Source organism: Ictalurus furcatus, chromosome 9 (assembly GCF_023375685.1).
Source record: "Ictalurus furcatus strain D&B chromosome 9, Billie_1.0, whole genome shotgun sequence".
Lineage (NCBI taxonomy): Eukaryota > Metazoa > Chordata > Actinopteri > Siluriformes > Ictaluridae > Ictalurus > Ictalurus furcatus.
In genome coordinates this window covers 15659798-15678530 of record NC_071263.1, presented here as the reverse complement: position 1 = coordinate 15678530, position 18733 = coordinate 15659798, and the positions used below count along the sequence as shown (strand labels likewise).

Sequence of the window (18733 nt, the reverse complement as noted above, 5' to 3'; positions counted from 1 at the left end):
ACAATAGGCATTTGATATGTTTTATGTGTTCTATTGTGAATAACAAAATAAAAATGGGTTTATGAGATTTGCAAATCATAGCATTCTGTTTTTATTTACATTTTACACAGCATCCCAACTTTATCGGAATTGGGGTTGTATAAAGTGTATAGTATGGAGCCATCACAGAACCCTATTTTGAGCATATATTATTATAGAAGCATTTTAATACAGTAGAGAGTTTTACTATTCCCTCCAGCATAATCCATTATAGGTGTAGAGGCAGACAAAGAGATGAAGGTTCATGCCAAGTCTGCCTTCGTAGAAAACACTTGTGCTTTTTACATAACATTTTTTGTCTACCACTTCAAAAAGAGCTATTGAAGACAGAAATGTTTTTTTCTGTCTTTTCATAGCATAGCTTATCATTGCTAACTCACTTTGATTAGCTCAGTTTCAACTCACAATAGCCAGACTTATGGAGCAACACAATACTCTAGCAACAAAGCTGATGCCTCGAGTCCTTTTGGAGCGGTTTGCCGTGAAGCTTTTTTCTCCACAGTACACCCTACAGCACTAATCCTGTGATGGATATCTATAGCTTTTCTTTTTTCTCTGTATGCCCTTCTATTCGTCAATGGATCACTTATAATTATCCTGCATGTGAATTCTGGTTTAAGCTTTGTACATTATGGTGAAGATGAAAGGTGTGAAGATGAACTAAGGACAAAATCCTTGTTTCCTGAACTTTTTTAGATGTCTAGGCTTTTAGGTGTTTTGATTTTATCAGGTTGAAGTATATTGTATTTTTAGTGAAGATAGCTCTAGTAACTGTGTTCACAAATAGACCAAACCACATCGTATTGAGTTAACTGCATTAAGTGCACCTATTGTATTAATATATTCAAAACTATAAATTCCAGACAGTGTCTGCTTTCCTTTTTAATCTTAAAGCAGTGTGTCATCAGAGTTTTCATTCAGGTTTTACACCTATCCTCCAGCACACCTTCATTGGTTTCTAGAGTAAAGCTAACAAAGGTGTGTGTGTTCACTAGTATTGACAGCGATATGTAAACACACACATACACACAGGTATGAAATCTGTTGTTTGATTGAGGTTTTAGATCGTATACATTTTATTTACCTCGGCTGGACTCTCCCTATCTCTTTCACACCGATTCTCTCCCTCAAAAAATTTAATATTCCCTTCTGATTAAGTGTTTGCCATCAAAAGGCTTTATCATTGTTGCGTTCATAATCAAACCTTGCCTCCTTGATTGCTAGCAATTAACTGTAAGGCAGCCGGAGCACAAACAATAATATCAGAACAATAAAAGAACCGTCTGTCTGATCACCACACAGAAAATTAGAAACTGAATGAGGTGTTTCCATAATGGAGTCTTTCCATTTCCTTGTTTTTACAAGAGGGGATGCGTGTATTGTAGCTTTTGTTCTTGTTATCACTTCCGTCATTTCTGTGTCAGTGAGAGAGGGTTTTGGCGATAGGGCCTTCATATCAGCTGATTACATTATCAAGAAAAGGTCCAGTTCCCACTAGTGCACTGCACCTGTAGCCATGATTGACATTGAAAATGCCTAGGTTAAATGGTTCTTAACACCTTTCCCTCAGGACTTGTTAACATTGTGTTTAGCATGATTGAGAATGATTGAGAACAGCTCATTAATTACAGTGAGGCAACCTCAGCAAAATTGATTAGCAGTTGCATGTGGCATGAGAACATGATCATTCAGCACAGTGGAATATACAGGTACATAAATGAAAGCATGTATTAATAGTTTTTTTTTTTATTATAAAAGTAAAAGGCAATTGTGTTTTTATTTAGACTATACATCAAGGATGATCCTTAAGGATGCCCCAGCTAGAATGCACTAAACATAAATCAGGTACTTTTTCCAATGTGGAACATATAGGAAGACAGGGAGGAGCACATTGGACTTGATCTGTTGGCGTAGGCGGCTGTTTGTGGAGCTTGGCATAGCTGCGTGTGTTTGTGGTTGTCCCTGACAGCGCAGGCGACTCCAACCCAAACACAGCACCTGTGTTTGCTCTACCGCTAACCCCCAATCTCCTCCACGCAGGTCACATGGCCACCAGATAGCCTCGGTACCATGGGAATACAAAAGCAGGGGCTTTTAGCGCCGTTAATCATTAACGTCAAACTTCCTTTTGTCCCCTCTCTCAGCTCTGCAGACACAAATGTTATCTCTCATACGTGGCCAGGTCAGACATGACTGCAGGTGAAGGTGATGTGAGGATGATTGGCAAGCAAGCACTTCCATCAAGGTTTGAAGGGTTAGGGCTGCAACTGATGAACTTTTGCAAATTGATCCATACCTGAAAAGAAAAGTATTCACATTAAATTAATTACCAAATTACCTTCTCATTTTTATATGCAGTCTCATTTTTATATGCATGGAATTATGTTGGAAGTAACACTGATGGCATGATGGCAGATTTGCATTTGAATTACCACAATATCATTATGTCCCAGAGCCAGATTATGTCCTGTCTAATTTCCAGTCTTTTCTTTTTGTTGTGTAGTTATTTAAATATCAGATGCCTAATATGGGCATTCTTCCTCCCAGTTAACAAAGTGAAGGTGTTCAGCCTGCTGCAGACAAAGTGAAAATGAGGCCATGTTTATTTAAAAAGGTTATTAAGTCATTGGAGCTCCACAGAGGTTTTTTATTTTTTTTATTTATTTTTTTTTTAAAAAAGATATTGGCAGTCCACATGCCGCACCCTGTCCAAACTTGCCATTGGTTTTTCATAATAGGCCACCACCATTCACACATGCATTTTAACTGCACACATAAGTTTATTAATTTAATATATCATCAGTCATAATTTAACTGAAGAGTGAAAGTGCTGCTGAGCATTGTTTAATTAAAGATACATCAGAAGACATAGTTGAGATACAGATAAATATGGCAAGGACTAATATCTCTCAGGTTTTTAACAAAAATATATAAACATCAGACATTTTATATGCACATGCATAAACGTAAACAAAGACTTAGAATTTCCTGAAATTAAATTAGTGTTCTTTTTCACCACTTTACTGAATGTGGAAATTTTATATAGATCCACTCCAGAAAAATTAACAGATCTACATAGAGCTTGTTTGTAGATTAACCCTGCACTCTGCTGATAAGCGCTTGGAATTCGCCACAAATCACCAGTTGAACCTGGCAATAGACAGCCTCTCCTCTGAACCACCCAATCTCACCACCCAATCTCACAGATGCATTAACACACTGAAAGTTCCTGTCAGAGAAATAAAAAGCGGATTAAAGGAAAAGCATAGATTCTGAGCCACAGCCAATGGGGAAATAAACGGGGTTGATCCACTGAGTCAGAGCAGGCCCTAACAACGGTGGGGCTTAGACAAAGGTGCCAGCAGCAGGTAGAAGATGGATGACTGGTTAAACATTGCAGTCATACCTGGAAGGTGCCATGGGCCGGTCAATGAGGCCAACCGAGGGGACATTGTGTGGCCGTCACATGCTCCCATAGCTCTTATCTTTGGTCCGTCCTCTCTAAAAAAAAAAAATAAAAATAAAAAAAAAAACCTGGCCAAGTGGATCCTATTGGTAAAACAATAGTGTTTTGGGGAGTCAGAGTAGAATATTAAGCCTTGTCTTTATTAGCTCGGAGGCTGTGTGTGTATATAATTCCTCCTGAGACCAAACCACAGACTTTGCTTTTAGGTAATAATGTTATTGGTTTAAATGCTATGAGTGCAGATTTAGGTCAAAACTGACCCTTTCTCAGGCCTCTAAATCTGTCTTTGAGTTGTTTTAAATATCATTTAATGTATTGAGTATTGTGATCTATTGGCATTTTTGATGCACTAACATATTATAACTGTCATTCAGTTCATTCATGTTATTCAAAGGCTTTCTCCAGTTCCCTTGTGGGAATTTGCATGAGGAAACCACTTTTCCTATTAAAACTAGCTCAGTTAGTTACCATTCACACATACACTTGTATTTGCATACATGAGCTTAGGCTCATGCACTGCATATAAAACTTTGTGTTGGTAAGCAATTATTCAATATGCATACCATTTTAACTCCATGTACTGCAAAATCAGGACTCTTTCCAGTTTTGAAATCTATGGTGTTCTAAGGATTTGATCTGCACCAGCCTATCCTTACTATCCTATTACTCACCATGAGCTGACGCAACATGATATGTGATACAACTAGATAAAGGTGTTGAAAATGTTTTTGTGATTATTTGTTGCAAATTGTAGATATTGCTTATTTGTCTTTTAAGGGACAATGTAAGGAAAAAAAGTATTTAAGTTTCTGTACTATTAGTAAAATTAAAATCTGTAAATATTTAGCAACCTGCATATTCTTAATTATATATATTTGCATACAGTATATTTCAGTTATGTTTCTATTTCTCATACACCCCATTCTTTAAAAGAAAGAGAGAGAAAGAGAGAGAGAGATGATGTTTTTAACAATGGTTTTGTCATCAATGACAATAATGTTTAATGGACTGCAGTAGTGAAATGTGCCTCGTTCAAATGCATAATGAAGTCAAATGAAATGGAAGAGACCTGCAGGCTCATTTCTCCCCACCCTTCCACTGTATAGCTTTGTAATTGCACCCTTGAATAAGCCACTAATCCCCAAAAATGAAAGGAAGATATGACATGAAAGTTAGAAAACTGTTTAGTGCCAAGGAGAATCATTCCCTCATCATTCTTTGCAAAACCTTCATGAAAGGATTCTTCCTGACACTAGAAAGTTTTCTCCTACAGAAACAACCCCTAAATAAGTTCTGCCTGGAGCTTGTCTTATAGGAAGATGGACTGTTTGGCATTCCATAGCTCTCAGTTCTTTCAATGTATCTTTATGCATTGCATTAAGAAAAAGTCTAACTTAGATGAGTGACTAATTGAATATACAGCCCATTGGTTATTTGAATAAGTGTTGCTAACTGAATATGATAGTGAATTTAGTGCTTATTTTATCACTGTAGCGATGAGGAGTTTGTTTTTATTGCTTGAGCAGCATGTGAAAGCGCTGTACAGTGAAGTGTGTGTTTATTCGTGTGTGTTCTCGGAGCAATATCAACATTGTTCCGGTACTTGCTAATCACCCATCTTTTGTGTGTTTCTTCTTATATGACTCAGTTATTCTCTTTCATTTCTGAGCAGTAGAGCTTTGTGTCATTTCTCAGCACTCATCAATTACACAGTGGTGGCAACTTAAAGGAGTGCTGAAAAGCCATGAACAGAGCTTTACTTTAGTATCAGTGAAGTGTTATGCAAAACTATCCCACACGCATGTTCATGCACACACCCTCACCTACACATGTACAAATGTACTTGCATTTAAATGAACATATAGAATGCTGCACTATACACAAGATTGATTTGCTCTTTGTTTTGACATGTTGCTTTGGATTCTGCATCATTACCTTTTTCTGTTTTTTCACTATCACCACAGAACTATAGTTCTCCTTCTATGAGACTCCCTCTTTGAAACATGATAAGAATATAATAGGCCATTATAATACTGTGGAAATCAGTCCTCCCACTGTGACGTAAATTCCTAACACTAATCCAGCTTTCTCATTGCCACTACATTAATGTTACATGTATTAGGCTCTCTGTGTTCTGACTTTCCACCTCATAGACCTGATGAAGCTGTGAAATTAGAATTGAGAACATGGATTGGAGTAAATGAATTAGCAGGATTTTTGCAAATAACTCCATGCATTTCTTAACTGCATTGCATAAACCCTAGCAGGTTATTGTTGTTGTTGTTTTTTGGGGTTTTTTGCCTTTTGAGGAAAATTGCTTTAGTACCAAGTGTGGACCTCTTGAGGTTGATGATTCTTATTCTATTTTGAGGGTCTGTTATTCTCTTTAGCAGTATTCAGAACTGTTAGTTTAGTGATTTATAAGTAAGAGTACCCAGCTTACTCATGTAAGGAAACCCATATTATTAAATAGGTTTTTACAAAATAATTTTTACAATTTTACAAAATAATCACTAATACATGCTTTTAACTAATTCTGACTGGTTCATAATATTCTTAACAAAATATGAATTCATCCTAATAATCTTGGACTTTAAGAAGAATCAATGAATGAATTAATTATTTTATTCTGTAGTGTATTAATAAATTGAAATGTAATTTTCATTCCATTCCAAAAATGGTCTTAAAAAGGAAATTGAATAAAAAGTTTAAAAAGAAAAAAAAAAGTGTTTGCAGCAGTGGCGTAAGTACATTTATTAACAGCAATAAAAGCAATATGTAGTAATTAGTAATTATGTCACATGCACTAGTAGTGGCATGGCTCCAGCAGAAGTAGAAATAATAGTTGTGGTAGCATTAATTATAGCCTGTAGCTGTAGTGTTTATCATATTATTAATAATAGGCCAAAATTAGATGCACAATAAATACGCAAGTGATAGATAATGCTGTCTTAAGCATAATAAGCTCCTCTGTCTGACAGGCTTTCTTAAGGGTGGAACCACAGAGATATCAGAATCTTAAGGTTTCTGATGTTTAATATAATTTCTTAATGATCCTGTCTGACCTTGTGGTTATGGAGTTTTACCCACTTGACTAGCATGCACTTTTGTCACAGACGGCTTTGGAATCCTAAATGCAAATGGCACATGGCAGAGTTTGGCTTGTCAGCTTGATTTACAACCAAGCTGATGTTGAAATCTTTTTTTTTTTTTGGGTGGTGCTCTCTGTTTAAAACACCTGTTTTGAGAATAATCGAAGCGTAGGCAATTTTTTTTCATTCACTCTACTCCTGTTTTTTCCACGGGGTAATTTTTCTTCAGTAACTGCTTACGTAGAATGATTCAAGGTGCAACTGATTTAATGAGATAGCTACACACACATATACATATGCTTAAGTGAAAGGAGAAGACTTGAGGTATTATCTCTCTGTAGTCTTGACCTTGCTTGTTTTCTTGGTCCATCCTTCCTAAGCGACTGCACATGCAAAGGTGAAGCCAGACCATGGAGATACATGGGTGATATGATGCACACTTATGGAATAACAAAATGACAAAAAGCCACCTAAAAGCAGATAAATGGCTATACAGTATGGTGTACAATGGGAATTAAACGCATGGGGCAGCTGGGCTCTTATCTGAACGAAACCCAGCAACAAAGGAGTGCTAAGACTAAGAGGCTTGATGCATGGGAAAGCCATGGGCCAGCCATTGTGACTGCCCTTCTGCTGAGCAAATAGTCCAAACTGTTCATTCCCCGTCTCCCATTCTCTTGCCGCCACATTGTTTGTGTCCTTGCATTTCATTCAGCAAGGAAGATTGCTCTCAGGCCCAGTGAGCAAACAGTCCAGAAAAGAGCCGGCTATCTTCTCCTGTTCCCAGGAGAACTAGCATTTTGATTTGGGCTCCAAGCTGTCAGAGGATTGGAGAGTTGATGTCAGGGTGCCTGAATTAATTGCTTTAAACCAAGGAGGGGCTAACTGCGTTTATCACCAACTGCTCACTAAAATCCGTTGTAGCAGTTAGATGTCTCCTCTAGATGCTGGCTTTCTGCTTGTCAGACATCTTGTACTGGATACACAGTGTTCAAGAGTTTTTTTGGGTTTTTTTGCAATTAAGATTATTTTCAGTGAAGCCCCCAGTAGTGCATTGATGGGGGATGAAACAAACCCCATGCATATGTTCAGTGCTTTGTTTGCTCCATCATTGGCTAGCTTTAATATTGTCAATTGATCTGACTTATAGATATATAACAGATATATTGCACAACATAGCTAGTGACATAAATCCTCAGAAATCACTAGATTGCAAGCTTAATATAGTATTTCTTGTCAAATAAAGTACCACTGCATTCATACACTGGTATACATCTTGATGTTTGATTCTCATAAAATATAAATTTGTACCTCTTCCAACTGGCAGTAGAGCATTTGCATTTTAAAAACATTGGGGATTTTAACCACACCATCATGGAAGCCAGGTATTTAAAAAGCCTACCTCTTTGCAAATGCTCTTCTCATAAGCAAACCTTATGTAATGATTAATCTTTCTCCCAGTCTAAATCATCCGCACTGCTCAAAAGGATTCATCATGTTGGACTAGTCTCTAATAATGCACAGCTTTGCATGTACAGATGACTTATTTGCATTGGTATAGTAACAGAACAGTCTTTGGGATAAGTGACCTTAATAGTGGGTTGGTCCGCTTAAGCCCCAGATACACAGTTATGGTAATGGTTGGTAAGCCTAAACTGAACAGTACCTCAAATGCTTTGAGACATGCTTTGCCTTTTTTATTTTCTGGCAAATTTTTTCTTTTCTGTTTTTTTTGCATGATTGTGCCTTACCACAAAGTTTGCCTGTTTATGTAATGTTTAGATTATATTTCAGTGGCTGATGCTCTAAATAATAGTAATCGAGGCATGTTAAACATGCGTTGCTCCTTTTACACAGCACAGTCCTTGACAGATTCTGTTGTATGTCCACGCTGGAGGTCTTTCTTTTCACTGATGATAAATCTACTTCCCCAACAATACTACCTACACTTAATCTGACAGAAAATTGAATTAGTCTGGCCACTATGTCACTGTCAGTGGTAAGCAGACGCGGGTTAAATTGTGTGTGTCTGGGGAGCACTACCCTGTAGTATCTACAAGTAATCTCATCTCTGGGCTTTTAACAGTGCTTTATTCACACATTAATCTTGGCATGATGAATGATCTGTACCTTTTATATTGGATTGTGTTTGGGTTCATGTAATGTGAGTAAAGGAATATAGAGTAGGTGGTAGGGCTATTTTATTACAGTAGCTCATGGTCTCTTTAAATTGGGCACTTGGGCACATTTTGGAGTTCTGAAAGCAATTATGCTGTTATTTAATTTTGATTTGGATAAAGGAGACATAATGAATTCCAAACTATATAGACTATAGACATATAGAATAGATTATCAGTAGAGCAGCATATAATTTGGGCTGAGTTAAATATCTAGACATAGAAGTATCTAGTCTAGAGTACCTAGATTAATTGTTTATATACACATACACACACACAATATATATATATATATATATATATATATATATATATATATATATATATATATATATATATATATATATATATATATGAGTTTGATTCTAAGAAAGGGCTTTAGACTTGATTTTCTGCCCAGTTCTATCTTGAAGAAATAGGTTCAAATGAATATTGCATAGATATTCCTGCCATCCTCTCAACTACAAGCTCTTTGCTGTCCTAGAAAATGCTGGAATCACCTCAGCGACACACCCGTCTCACGTACAATAAATTGGACAAGCTCTATCTCCGCATAACCTATTGCCTCTACATTTCTGCATTGGGAACACATGCAGGACAAAAATTTGATTTGCTTTTGTTATTCAGAGAATCACACTGGGGCATCTGGGCTTGTTTGCCTTTAGCAGGAAATGGAGATTGGTTTGGGCGTCTGAATGAATTGCTGGCACCTGTGTTTATTGCTTTCATTAAGATTTAATGAGTTGAGTGTCCTTCCCAGTGACTTAGTCTTGAACTGTAGACTTTAACCAGAGGAAATGTTGGATGAGGGTGAGAACTACTGGAATCTATACTATACGTGTATGTATGTATATGTATGTCTGCACATGGGGAATGGAAAAACATGAGCCAGCTATTTTGGCAAATATGAATGAAAACCCTTATGTATCGCTGTATGTAAATATGTAATGTACTGAGGAATTACAGGACATATAGGATGTTGAAGACATCTCTAAAAAGGCACATAAATAGTTTGTAGTTTGTGTATAAACACTGATGAATTTCTGAAATGTAATTATATGTATAGGACCTGGCCTGTGGTATGGCAAGTCTTGTCTGTGAGAGAAAGTACCAAGTAGGAATTTCACACCATTCTGTTAGAGCACTGTGAACACACTATTGACCTCTGTTGCATCCCTAGCCTATTTCCGCTACCTTCCATCTGGCTCTATACAGCCTCAGCAGGAAAACAAAAAATGATGTGAATTTGTTAACTGGGTGTCATATACATTTGAGGGGGAAAAAGATTTCCTGAGAATTTAAAAGCACAAATATAAAAAACAAATTAAAATTTATTTGCAAATTTTGATTGTGTTCATCTACATTCATCAATTGAATACTCTAAATGCATCTAAAGTGTTTATTTTTATACCAACATTATTTTCTTTCAATTTCTATCTAGAATCACAGTATAGTCAGGCAACAAGTCACTGTCCAGCACACACCTGTTTTGATGTATATGAAGCACCATTACACTTTCCTGATCTGCTGGTTACAGCCTTTCCAGCACCCCAATATGCTCAGATAAAGTTGCGTGCCTGTTTCCATCACACATGCTGATACCTGACACGCTTGTGCCATGCGAAAAGTTGCCAGATTCATGGATTCATGGTACATGGCACTTCAACCTATATGCCATATTAACCATCACACTGCACATTTCCATTGATCTGCAAAATCTTATATAAATTTGTAATATATTAAAGGCCCTGATTCTGTTGTCCTTTTGATAACATACTAATTTCCACAATATGATGTTATTACTACATATAGGCTATTCTGTATTCCCTTCACCAAAGTCTTGTATTTAATCATGCATTTACTTGTAAGATTAGATACATGTTTTTGGTCAGAAAAATAACAATTGTAGTAGTGCTATAGTGGAGTAGGCCTATACATAGTTACCCGGATAATAGACACAATTCTTGATGTTTGTCTATGGACGGTTAAAATGAGATAAATCAGAAGCAGAGTATTGTAATGTATGTGTTTTCTGGCTGCAGGTTAATAAGGATAATATTTGTATTATTGTAGTTATAGTATAACAATTCAATCTCTTAATATTATTTATAAATTCTACATTTTTTCATAATAAGGAATTATTCTTGGTATTATAAGTAGTAGTAGTATATCTATAGGCCTGTCACTATTAGCCTACAAAGGCCATAAATAGAAGATCATAACATTACAATAAAAAATTAATAATTTTGTCAAAAGAATGTAAATAACCAGAATGTTTCTAAACTAATATAAGACGGCATATAGGCCTGCACAGCAGAAGCAAAGGTATAAGCCGATGTCATGTTTTATTGTTTATTTGGCACACACAGCTAAGAAAAGTAATAGATGCATGTTCATCGCAGTGTATACTTGTGTTATTAAATACATTTCGTGCGTCTCGGAGCCGTGTGGGAATCGCCGCTGTCAGAGAAACTGCCTTTTCCAACTCGTACTGACTTTGTGTTCTTTTAATATACTGTGGGGCAGCAGCTTTACTTTGCTGTTCTTTGGGGATTAAGAGCATTTGGTGTAAGGGAGAAGTTAAGTCGGGCTGCTGTGTCGCTCCTGTCGCAGCCGCGGCCTAAAAGCCGCTTTAACGCCGGTAAGATGGCCGCGCGCCGTTTCCCTGGATACGATCTACTTGGGTGTTCTGAACTTTAGGCTAGCACAGCGCGCGCCAGATTGGCTCTACGGGTTACGTAAGACACTGAACATCGCAAAGGTTTTATTGGCTGGTCCTAAGTCACTCATCACAAGTTGTATTATCGGTTATATTGATACCATTTCCATGGTTTGAAAGCCCAGTTGGATTTATATTATAACTTATTTAGTATAGAAATGCTGAATATGAAGAAAATAGCCTGTAGCTTACTACACTATACTTGGGCCAAGAAAATAGGCGACTAGCCGCAGTTAAAATATATGGTGCAAACACCAGGCCACTTATGATGACCCCAACTTCTGACATCGGTTCTTTGAGGGGTTTGGGATATATTGTTCAAATGTTTAGTACTTGAAAACTTTCATACTGCAAATAAACGCGAGAATTGAAGCGCTCTTATTAAGTGTAACCCGATTAAATGGATTTCACAGTAAGGATAATTAAGCCTAGCGGTCTCTTTGATAAAGGTTATGTTAATTGACATGATTGTTATGCGCTTAGAAAGACAATAGCCGCCGTCAGGTATTTTATACCCATTTCTACATTCATTTGTTAAATTACATTTCCAGTGAACACACGCCATTTACTGGAGCTGTAAAGAGTTCTTGACTTTGTTATTTTTATTATTATTGTTATTATTATTATTATTATTATTATTATTATTATTATTATTATTGTTGTTGTTGTTGTTGTTTCTGCTGTTGTTGGTGGTGGTTTTTAATATTTAGTAATAGGATAATAATAATAATAAGAAGAAGAAGAAGAAGAAGAAGAAGAAGAAGAAGAAGAAGAATAATTAGTTGGTGGTAATGGTAATAAAGTGGAATAGTTTTCATTATTTTATTGGTTGCCGTTTATAAAATGTAAAATATAGGCTAAATAAGTGATCAATTAAAACGACTTGCATTATTTGAAAATCATGTGAATTGTTTTTTCAGCATGTGCAGCCTGCTGTTTATAATACTTAGAAGCTGTAATATTTACAAAGGTTTTAGTGAATTTATTATTATTATTATTATTATTATTATTATTATTATTATTATTATTATTATTATTATTATTGATTTCTATTAGGCCGACTTCCCAATTCCAAAAGGCGTATGGCTAATTCCAGTAGCCTAACTAAACCATGAAGTCGTTAGACTACTATAATGATACCAGGCTATACAAAATATTTTTTTGCCTTTTTGTCGATGGTCTGTGGCTCGCTCCCATTTCTGCCTGAAGTAGGTGAAGTAAACTAGGTGTGTATTCAGCCTGCAAACATGATTGCAATACACATTAGAGGTAATTGCCGCATTTTCCTCCTGACTATCTTTGCCACGAGTTTTAGTTATTGTAGCATATAAACCATTGCGCAACCTCTTGCAAATGACGAAAACATCAATACCGTGACCGCACGTGGTAATTATTTCGAGAAACTGTCTTACACGTTAAGTTTCGCTAACGTTGCTTATCGTTTAAATCACTTAACAATGGAAAATATCAACCACTCAATCATTCTACACATGAGAACTCTAGGGGGTCGCCGTGGATAGTGCTGGCTCTTACTCGCACGCTGGAGAGAGCGCATTTTTCCCGCAATGTGAATGAAGCGCATCATCTTTCAGCTGAAGTCGCAGTCTGTCAGCAGCAAGCCGCGCGAGAGAAAAGGCTCCAGCAAGTCTTATTACAATCCGCGAACCGTATCTCTTAAATTCGAGGGCGAAAAAACCTCCCGCGTTTCCGAGTTAAATGCAACCCTTCGAATATAAACCTCAACATGCCGTCCAAGTGTGTGGAAATGGGCTGTGAGCGCATGATCTGCTCCTACCTGTAAGCTGCTGTAAAGGAAAGGCGTGAGAGTCCGCTGCTCGCCCGATGCCTTCTGCAAAGTGCTCCAGGCACAGCGGCATTTATTTGAGCTCAAACTCTGCCACTGTTGACTTTAGCGCAAAGCAAAGATTTCGCTGCCCAGCTAGTTTAAAAAAATGATTATTTTTACAGCGATATCGATCTGCGCGCTATAAAAATTCAGCCACGCATTAGGCCTAAATCTAAAATGAGGGGGCCGAAATTTAATATCTGTGCAAATTTACCCAGAAGTGACGTGCCTCCATTGAAAGTTTACAGTCTTGCAATTTGATGATCCATGTACACATCCTATATATGTATTAACACCATATTTTCATTGTTTACCAGCTATTGTTTATTTGCAGATGAGCAGTAGGCCTGTTCTGAGCGCAGAAACTGATCTAAAATATAACCATATTGCAACTGCCAAATAATATATGTTAGGAACTTTATTTTCCTGTAAGGCACCAACATAATGTCAGTGAATTGTGAAATATGTTCAAACGAGTTTTAGTTGACTCGTTGAGTGCTTCATGGACTGTAAACAGGAAAAAGCGCATTAGAATATGTGCAATGTCTAGCACAGTGTACAGTCGCAGCAACAAAAAGTGTCAAATAAAGTATGGGCTCATATATATGTCGATATTTAAAGTCATATTTAAAACGCAGCATGCAGGTCTTTTAAAACGTGTCACAATGTCAAAATTACAACAACAACAAAAAATTCACGTCACCTTTTACAGATGGCTGTTTCCTCTCCACCTCTTTTTAGCATCAGTAACTATCAAGCAACAGTGTCTTCTTCTTCTACTTTTACTTCTACTTATTATTATTATTATTATTATTATTATTATTATTATTATTATCGTCGTCGTCTCGTCGTTGTTACCACCACTGTCATCATTTCTCAGGCAACATGAAACCCTCCACCCCCCCCCCCCAACAAATATGTGTAAAAAAAATTACATTTTGAGTAGGCCTATACGTATGTATTTATGTATGTGATTTTAAGCATATGTAAAAGAAAATAATATAAAATAATATCATGTAATAAAATATAATAGTTATAATAATAATAATATATTAATGTTGTAATGTTTTGTTTTTGTGCAAAAAAAAAAACCTGCTGAAATTGAATTTCCTTTTAAATCCCATTTGTTAGTTGAAACATCTATTTTAATTCCTTATCTAATTTCTTTTATAGCTCCTCTGAGATCTCTTCAGTCCTCCAAAGTTTATTTATCGGAAATCTGGCTAATTGGCTGTGGAAAAAGAAATCCCAGGAGACTGGTATGCACCACACTAACTCTAGCCTATATGTCTATCTACACATTTAGAGATAATCGATATTATAAACATGGGCTGTAGCAATTCCAGTACTTATATTTACGTATTTTTCAAGTTGTTGGGTTTTTGTATTTTTTGTTTTTTGCTATATCTTTTTTGTGTGTGTGTATTTACTAGTTCAGTTACGCGTTTAATTCATAAAATGAAATTACCTTGCAAAATGGCCTGAAATCTAAATGAATAAATAGATTGTGGTTACTTTGTAGGACGATCATAAAGACATGCGAGAATAATTTTGATGAGCAAGAACCACATTTACAGAACTTGTTGAAAATTCAAATAACACTTTAATATATATTCTGTTCTCATCATTGTCTACAAGAATACACATTTACAAGCCATAAATAATGTTTTCACAAATGAATGAAGAACAGTTCCTCCGTTTCATTTGGTTGAGATTCCCAGATTCAGATCAGCTGTATTTTTGGTCCATTTTCAAAGCCACCAAGCAGAGTTCGTCACATTCGTTTCTTCACATTTTTTTTTTTTTTTACAAAATAATTACTAATAAACGTGACCACTAAATTAACGTAAAACGTCAAAAGAAATGAGTCCAGAATACGTATACACAAAAAGTCATTTTTACAAATGTACAAACACGTGAAAAGTTCCACTAGACTAGGATGAGTTCATGATGGGTCTCGAGTACACGCCTTGGTAATAGGACGTGTCCGCTCCTAAAGGCGAAGAGTCGAAGCCCGCTTTCGCCGCCATGGAGCCCATTGAGAGCGCGCCGGCCATTGGCGAGCTGTAGCCGTAGTGCATCACCTGCTCGTACGTTTTCAGGTCCATTTTGTGGTGATGCTGCTGCTCGGACGACATAAGGTTGTTGATGGAGAACGGGTGGTTGAAAGCGTAGTGATGATCTGGCTTCAAGTGCGCGTCGTGCGCGAGAACCGCGTGGTGCTGCGCCATTAGATGCTGCTGCTGCTGCTGCTGCTGCTGTTGGTGGTGCTGGGAAACTGGTGAGGTGGCGCTGTGCTCTGGACTCATTCCCGGGTTCGACTTCAGGTCGGAAAGCGTCCTTTTGTGCTCGCTGACGGAGGAGTTAGAGTGCGGAGATTCATTGCCGTTGCAGCTTTCAGAGCTGCTGTGTGAACCAGGTTCGGACGACTTCCGGCCAGATTCCTTGCCTGAAGATTTTTCGCACTTGAAGCGCTTCTGGCGCCGCAAGTAGCAGCCGTTTTCAAACATGTTGCCCGAGTCGGGGTGCAGGGTCCAGAACGAGCCCTTGCCGGGTTTATCGGGGGAGCGAGGCACTTTGACGAAGCAGTCATTGAAGGAGAGCGAGTGGCGGATGGAGTTCTGCCAGCGCTGCTGGTTCTGTCGGTAAAAGGGGAACAGGTCCATGATCCACTGGTAGATCTCGCTTAGGGTGAGCATCTTGCTCGGAGACTGCTGGATGGCCATGGTAATCAGGGAGATATATGAATACGGCGGCTTGGCGTGCGTGTAGCTCCTGCGGTACGTTTTTGGGTCGCGGGATCGGTTGATATTTGACTGGCTATACATGGGGCTCATGGCATTCATGTTCGTATAGGATGTCAGGGCGTTCATGGAAGACGCTTGAGCCGTCATTGGGCTCATGCTCGGGCTGAGTGCAGCGCTCATACCCGTCATGGCCGGGCCCATACCCGCCATGGCACCTGCGCCCGGAGACATGCCAGTCATGGAGGGGCTCATGCCCGTGTTCACATACGACATGTTCATGGTGTTGGCCGTAATGTTCGCGGCTGTGCTCATTCCAGACATGCTCATGTACGTGTTCATAGAGTTCATTCCCAGTCCCGTGTTCATGTTGCCGACCGAGGTGTAACACTAAAAAAAAGGAGAAAGAAGTTTTTATTAAAGTCGGTCTTATTATAAATAGCAGTGAGCTATGAAAACGGGCATATCATTTCAAACCTGAAAATATAATTTAATTTCAATCTCGTTTACGCTTTAAAATATTTTGTATTGGGTTTTATTTCATTTCATGTTGAGCTTAGAAGCTCAACAGAAGTAACCTTTTGAAGCTAATGCTAAAAATCAAATATGGGCAAAATTGTTGCAATTCACCAAGCTAGACCACCACTTAGAAGTTAAACTGAATCTGAACATTCGTTTGTAATTAAATAAAAATTTCTTCTGAATTTGTGCTAAAATATTATTGCAGTATACAGATATATATGTATACATAAGGGTCCATGACTGGAAGGAAGTTGGTATTTCGTGTCAAGCCCAAGTTTTGTTAGGATAGTGCAGCGCATCGAGATGGGGGAGGATTTGGAGGCGCCTCAAGTCAATATTTGATCTCAAAGTTAATATTATCTCAGGGCTAATATTGAGTTGTATAAAACGAAATCGGCTTTCGATGAGGAAAAAAAAACTATATACATATATATTTAGGGTAGTCTACCTACCTCAGGTTCTCCATAGTAGGTGCTCCAGTCCGCGTGTTCGTGTCCTTCCATTTTGACAGCCCCGAGCATCCTGAAGTTTCCGTTCAGATTTTAGAGGGTTTCCCCAGACAACAGCGTCCTCGCCGGTGGCTGTTTGGGAACCACAAGGATCCTCGTGTTCTAGTCGCGCTCTCCTGTCAAGGGCTGGCGCATGTGTGCACACTTGTGAGTGGGAGCGTGTATGTGTGTGTATGTGTGTGTGAGTCAGCTGCAGGCGCGCTGACGGAAGCTGAGAGGCGACTGCTGAAGACTGGAGTTCAAATGACGCCTGCTGCTGCGTGTTAGCGCTGTGATATAGCCGTGTGCGCCGGGCGAGCCTCCAATCCCTTCTTCACTCGGCCCTATTTGAATAATCTGCTCACACCTAGGCGCGAGACTTCGCCGCGTTGCCCCCCTATTGTACACCTGCGCCACTCCAAAAGAGCAAGCGTCCATATGAAAAGATTCATTATAAGCTAATCTTATTGTATTCCAACAGAAGAAAAAAGAAGGGGGGCCGCGAGGGGGTGGTTAAAGCCACTTTATCACGCGCAGATAAAAACTGACGTTACACCTAACCTATAATCAGGCTTTATTCATGTTTTAACAATTGTTTAAATCACAATCCGATGTTTTTAAATCATCAAAATTGTTTCAGAAGAAACTGTCCTGCATAGACATAACATTTATCTTCATAGGTGTTTTTTATTCGTCTTGATAGGTGTTTTTTCTTCGTAGGTGTTTCTTATTAGATTTTTGGTAGCAATTTAGTCCATATCTAGTGTATTATTTTACACAGAAAATTCGGTTAAGCAATGCACTTTTAAAAAGAAACACACGCAATACACCTATTGTTATTTTGTTTTTGTTTTTGTTTTTTATAACAGTTTAGTAACCGGAAGCTAAGTTGGTGAGATGTGACAAGGTGAATGAAACTGTTCAAATCTGTTCCCAGTTGTTGGATTATAGGTTTGTTTACGCGCGCGCTAATGTATGGTAGTCTAATAACAGGACGAGATTTGCTAATGTAAGAGCTCACTCTTAGCACACAGGTCATCCGTGTTGATTCTGCAGCGCGCAGTGGCGCGATTTGATTGCCTTCACTAAACAAAGTAACCTAACATTTATCCAAAGTGTTTGACTATCCACAAAATAGGCGAATCACACAGGCGAATGCTGATGCTCTTGTTGGTAGGGCAAATTGTGAAGACCCTTGAGTTTGACAAATTCAGTCTCACTTAGCCCGTTTATTAGTAAGAACAACAAAAGCTATTCCAAATGAGACATTTTACATCTGCTCAGAGCTAATGATATTTGTGAGCAAAAGGGAAGGGATCCACATGTCAGAATATTCATTTGTTAATGTTTGAAATGTCTATAATCTGTTTCAGGACTGATCTTGGCCTATCATGTGTGTCTAAAGACTTACAAGTGATGCCACAGAGTTTGATGGCGCCCCCTTTTGGTGTCAGGATTTAGTTACCTGCTTAATATCAAGTCACCTAAAATGTTTTTTTGCCGAATTGTTTGCTAAAACTAAGCAGCATGAGGACACAGACGTTTCTACTCTTACATCTGATGCAATGTAGGCTCATTTTTGAATAACTTCCGCATGGCTTCTGAATAACGCGTCCATGAGAGCATTAACATTAATGCCA

At 38.1% G+C, this 18733-nt stretch overlaps 1 protein-coding gene and 1 long non-coding RNA gene across 2 annotated transcripts; both read right to left on the bottom strand.

Moving 5' to 3' along the window:
- Positions 1–322: 322 nt before the first annotated feature.
- LOC128613123 (uncharacterized) lies at positions 323–13438 on the bottom strand. The gene is made up of 3 exons (XR_008386830.1): positions 13289–13438; positions 3446–3540; positions 323–2335 (listed from the first exon to the last, which is right to left on the bottom strand). It is a non-coding gene; the product is annotated as an uncharacterized LOC128613123 (long non-coding RNA).
- A 1192-nt stretch (positions 13439–14630) lies between these two features.
- On the bottom strand, positions 14631–17657 carry foxa2 (forkhead box A2). Its single transcript, XM_053632982.1, has 2 exons — positions 17058–17657; positions 14631–16473 (listed from the first exon to the last, which is right to left on the bottom strand). The coding sequence occupies exons 1-2, from the start codon at positions 17124–17126 to the stop codon at positions 15274–15276; spliced, it is 1269 nt and encodes a 422-aa protein (XP_053488957.1). The 5' UTR covers positions 17127–17657; the 3' UTR covers positions 14631–15273.
- Between the last annotated feature and the right edge of the window lie 1076 nt (positions 17658–18733).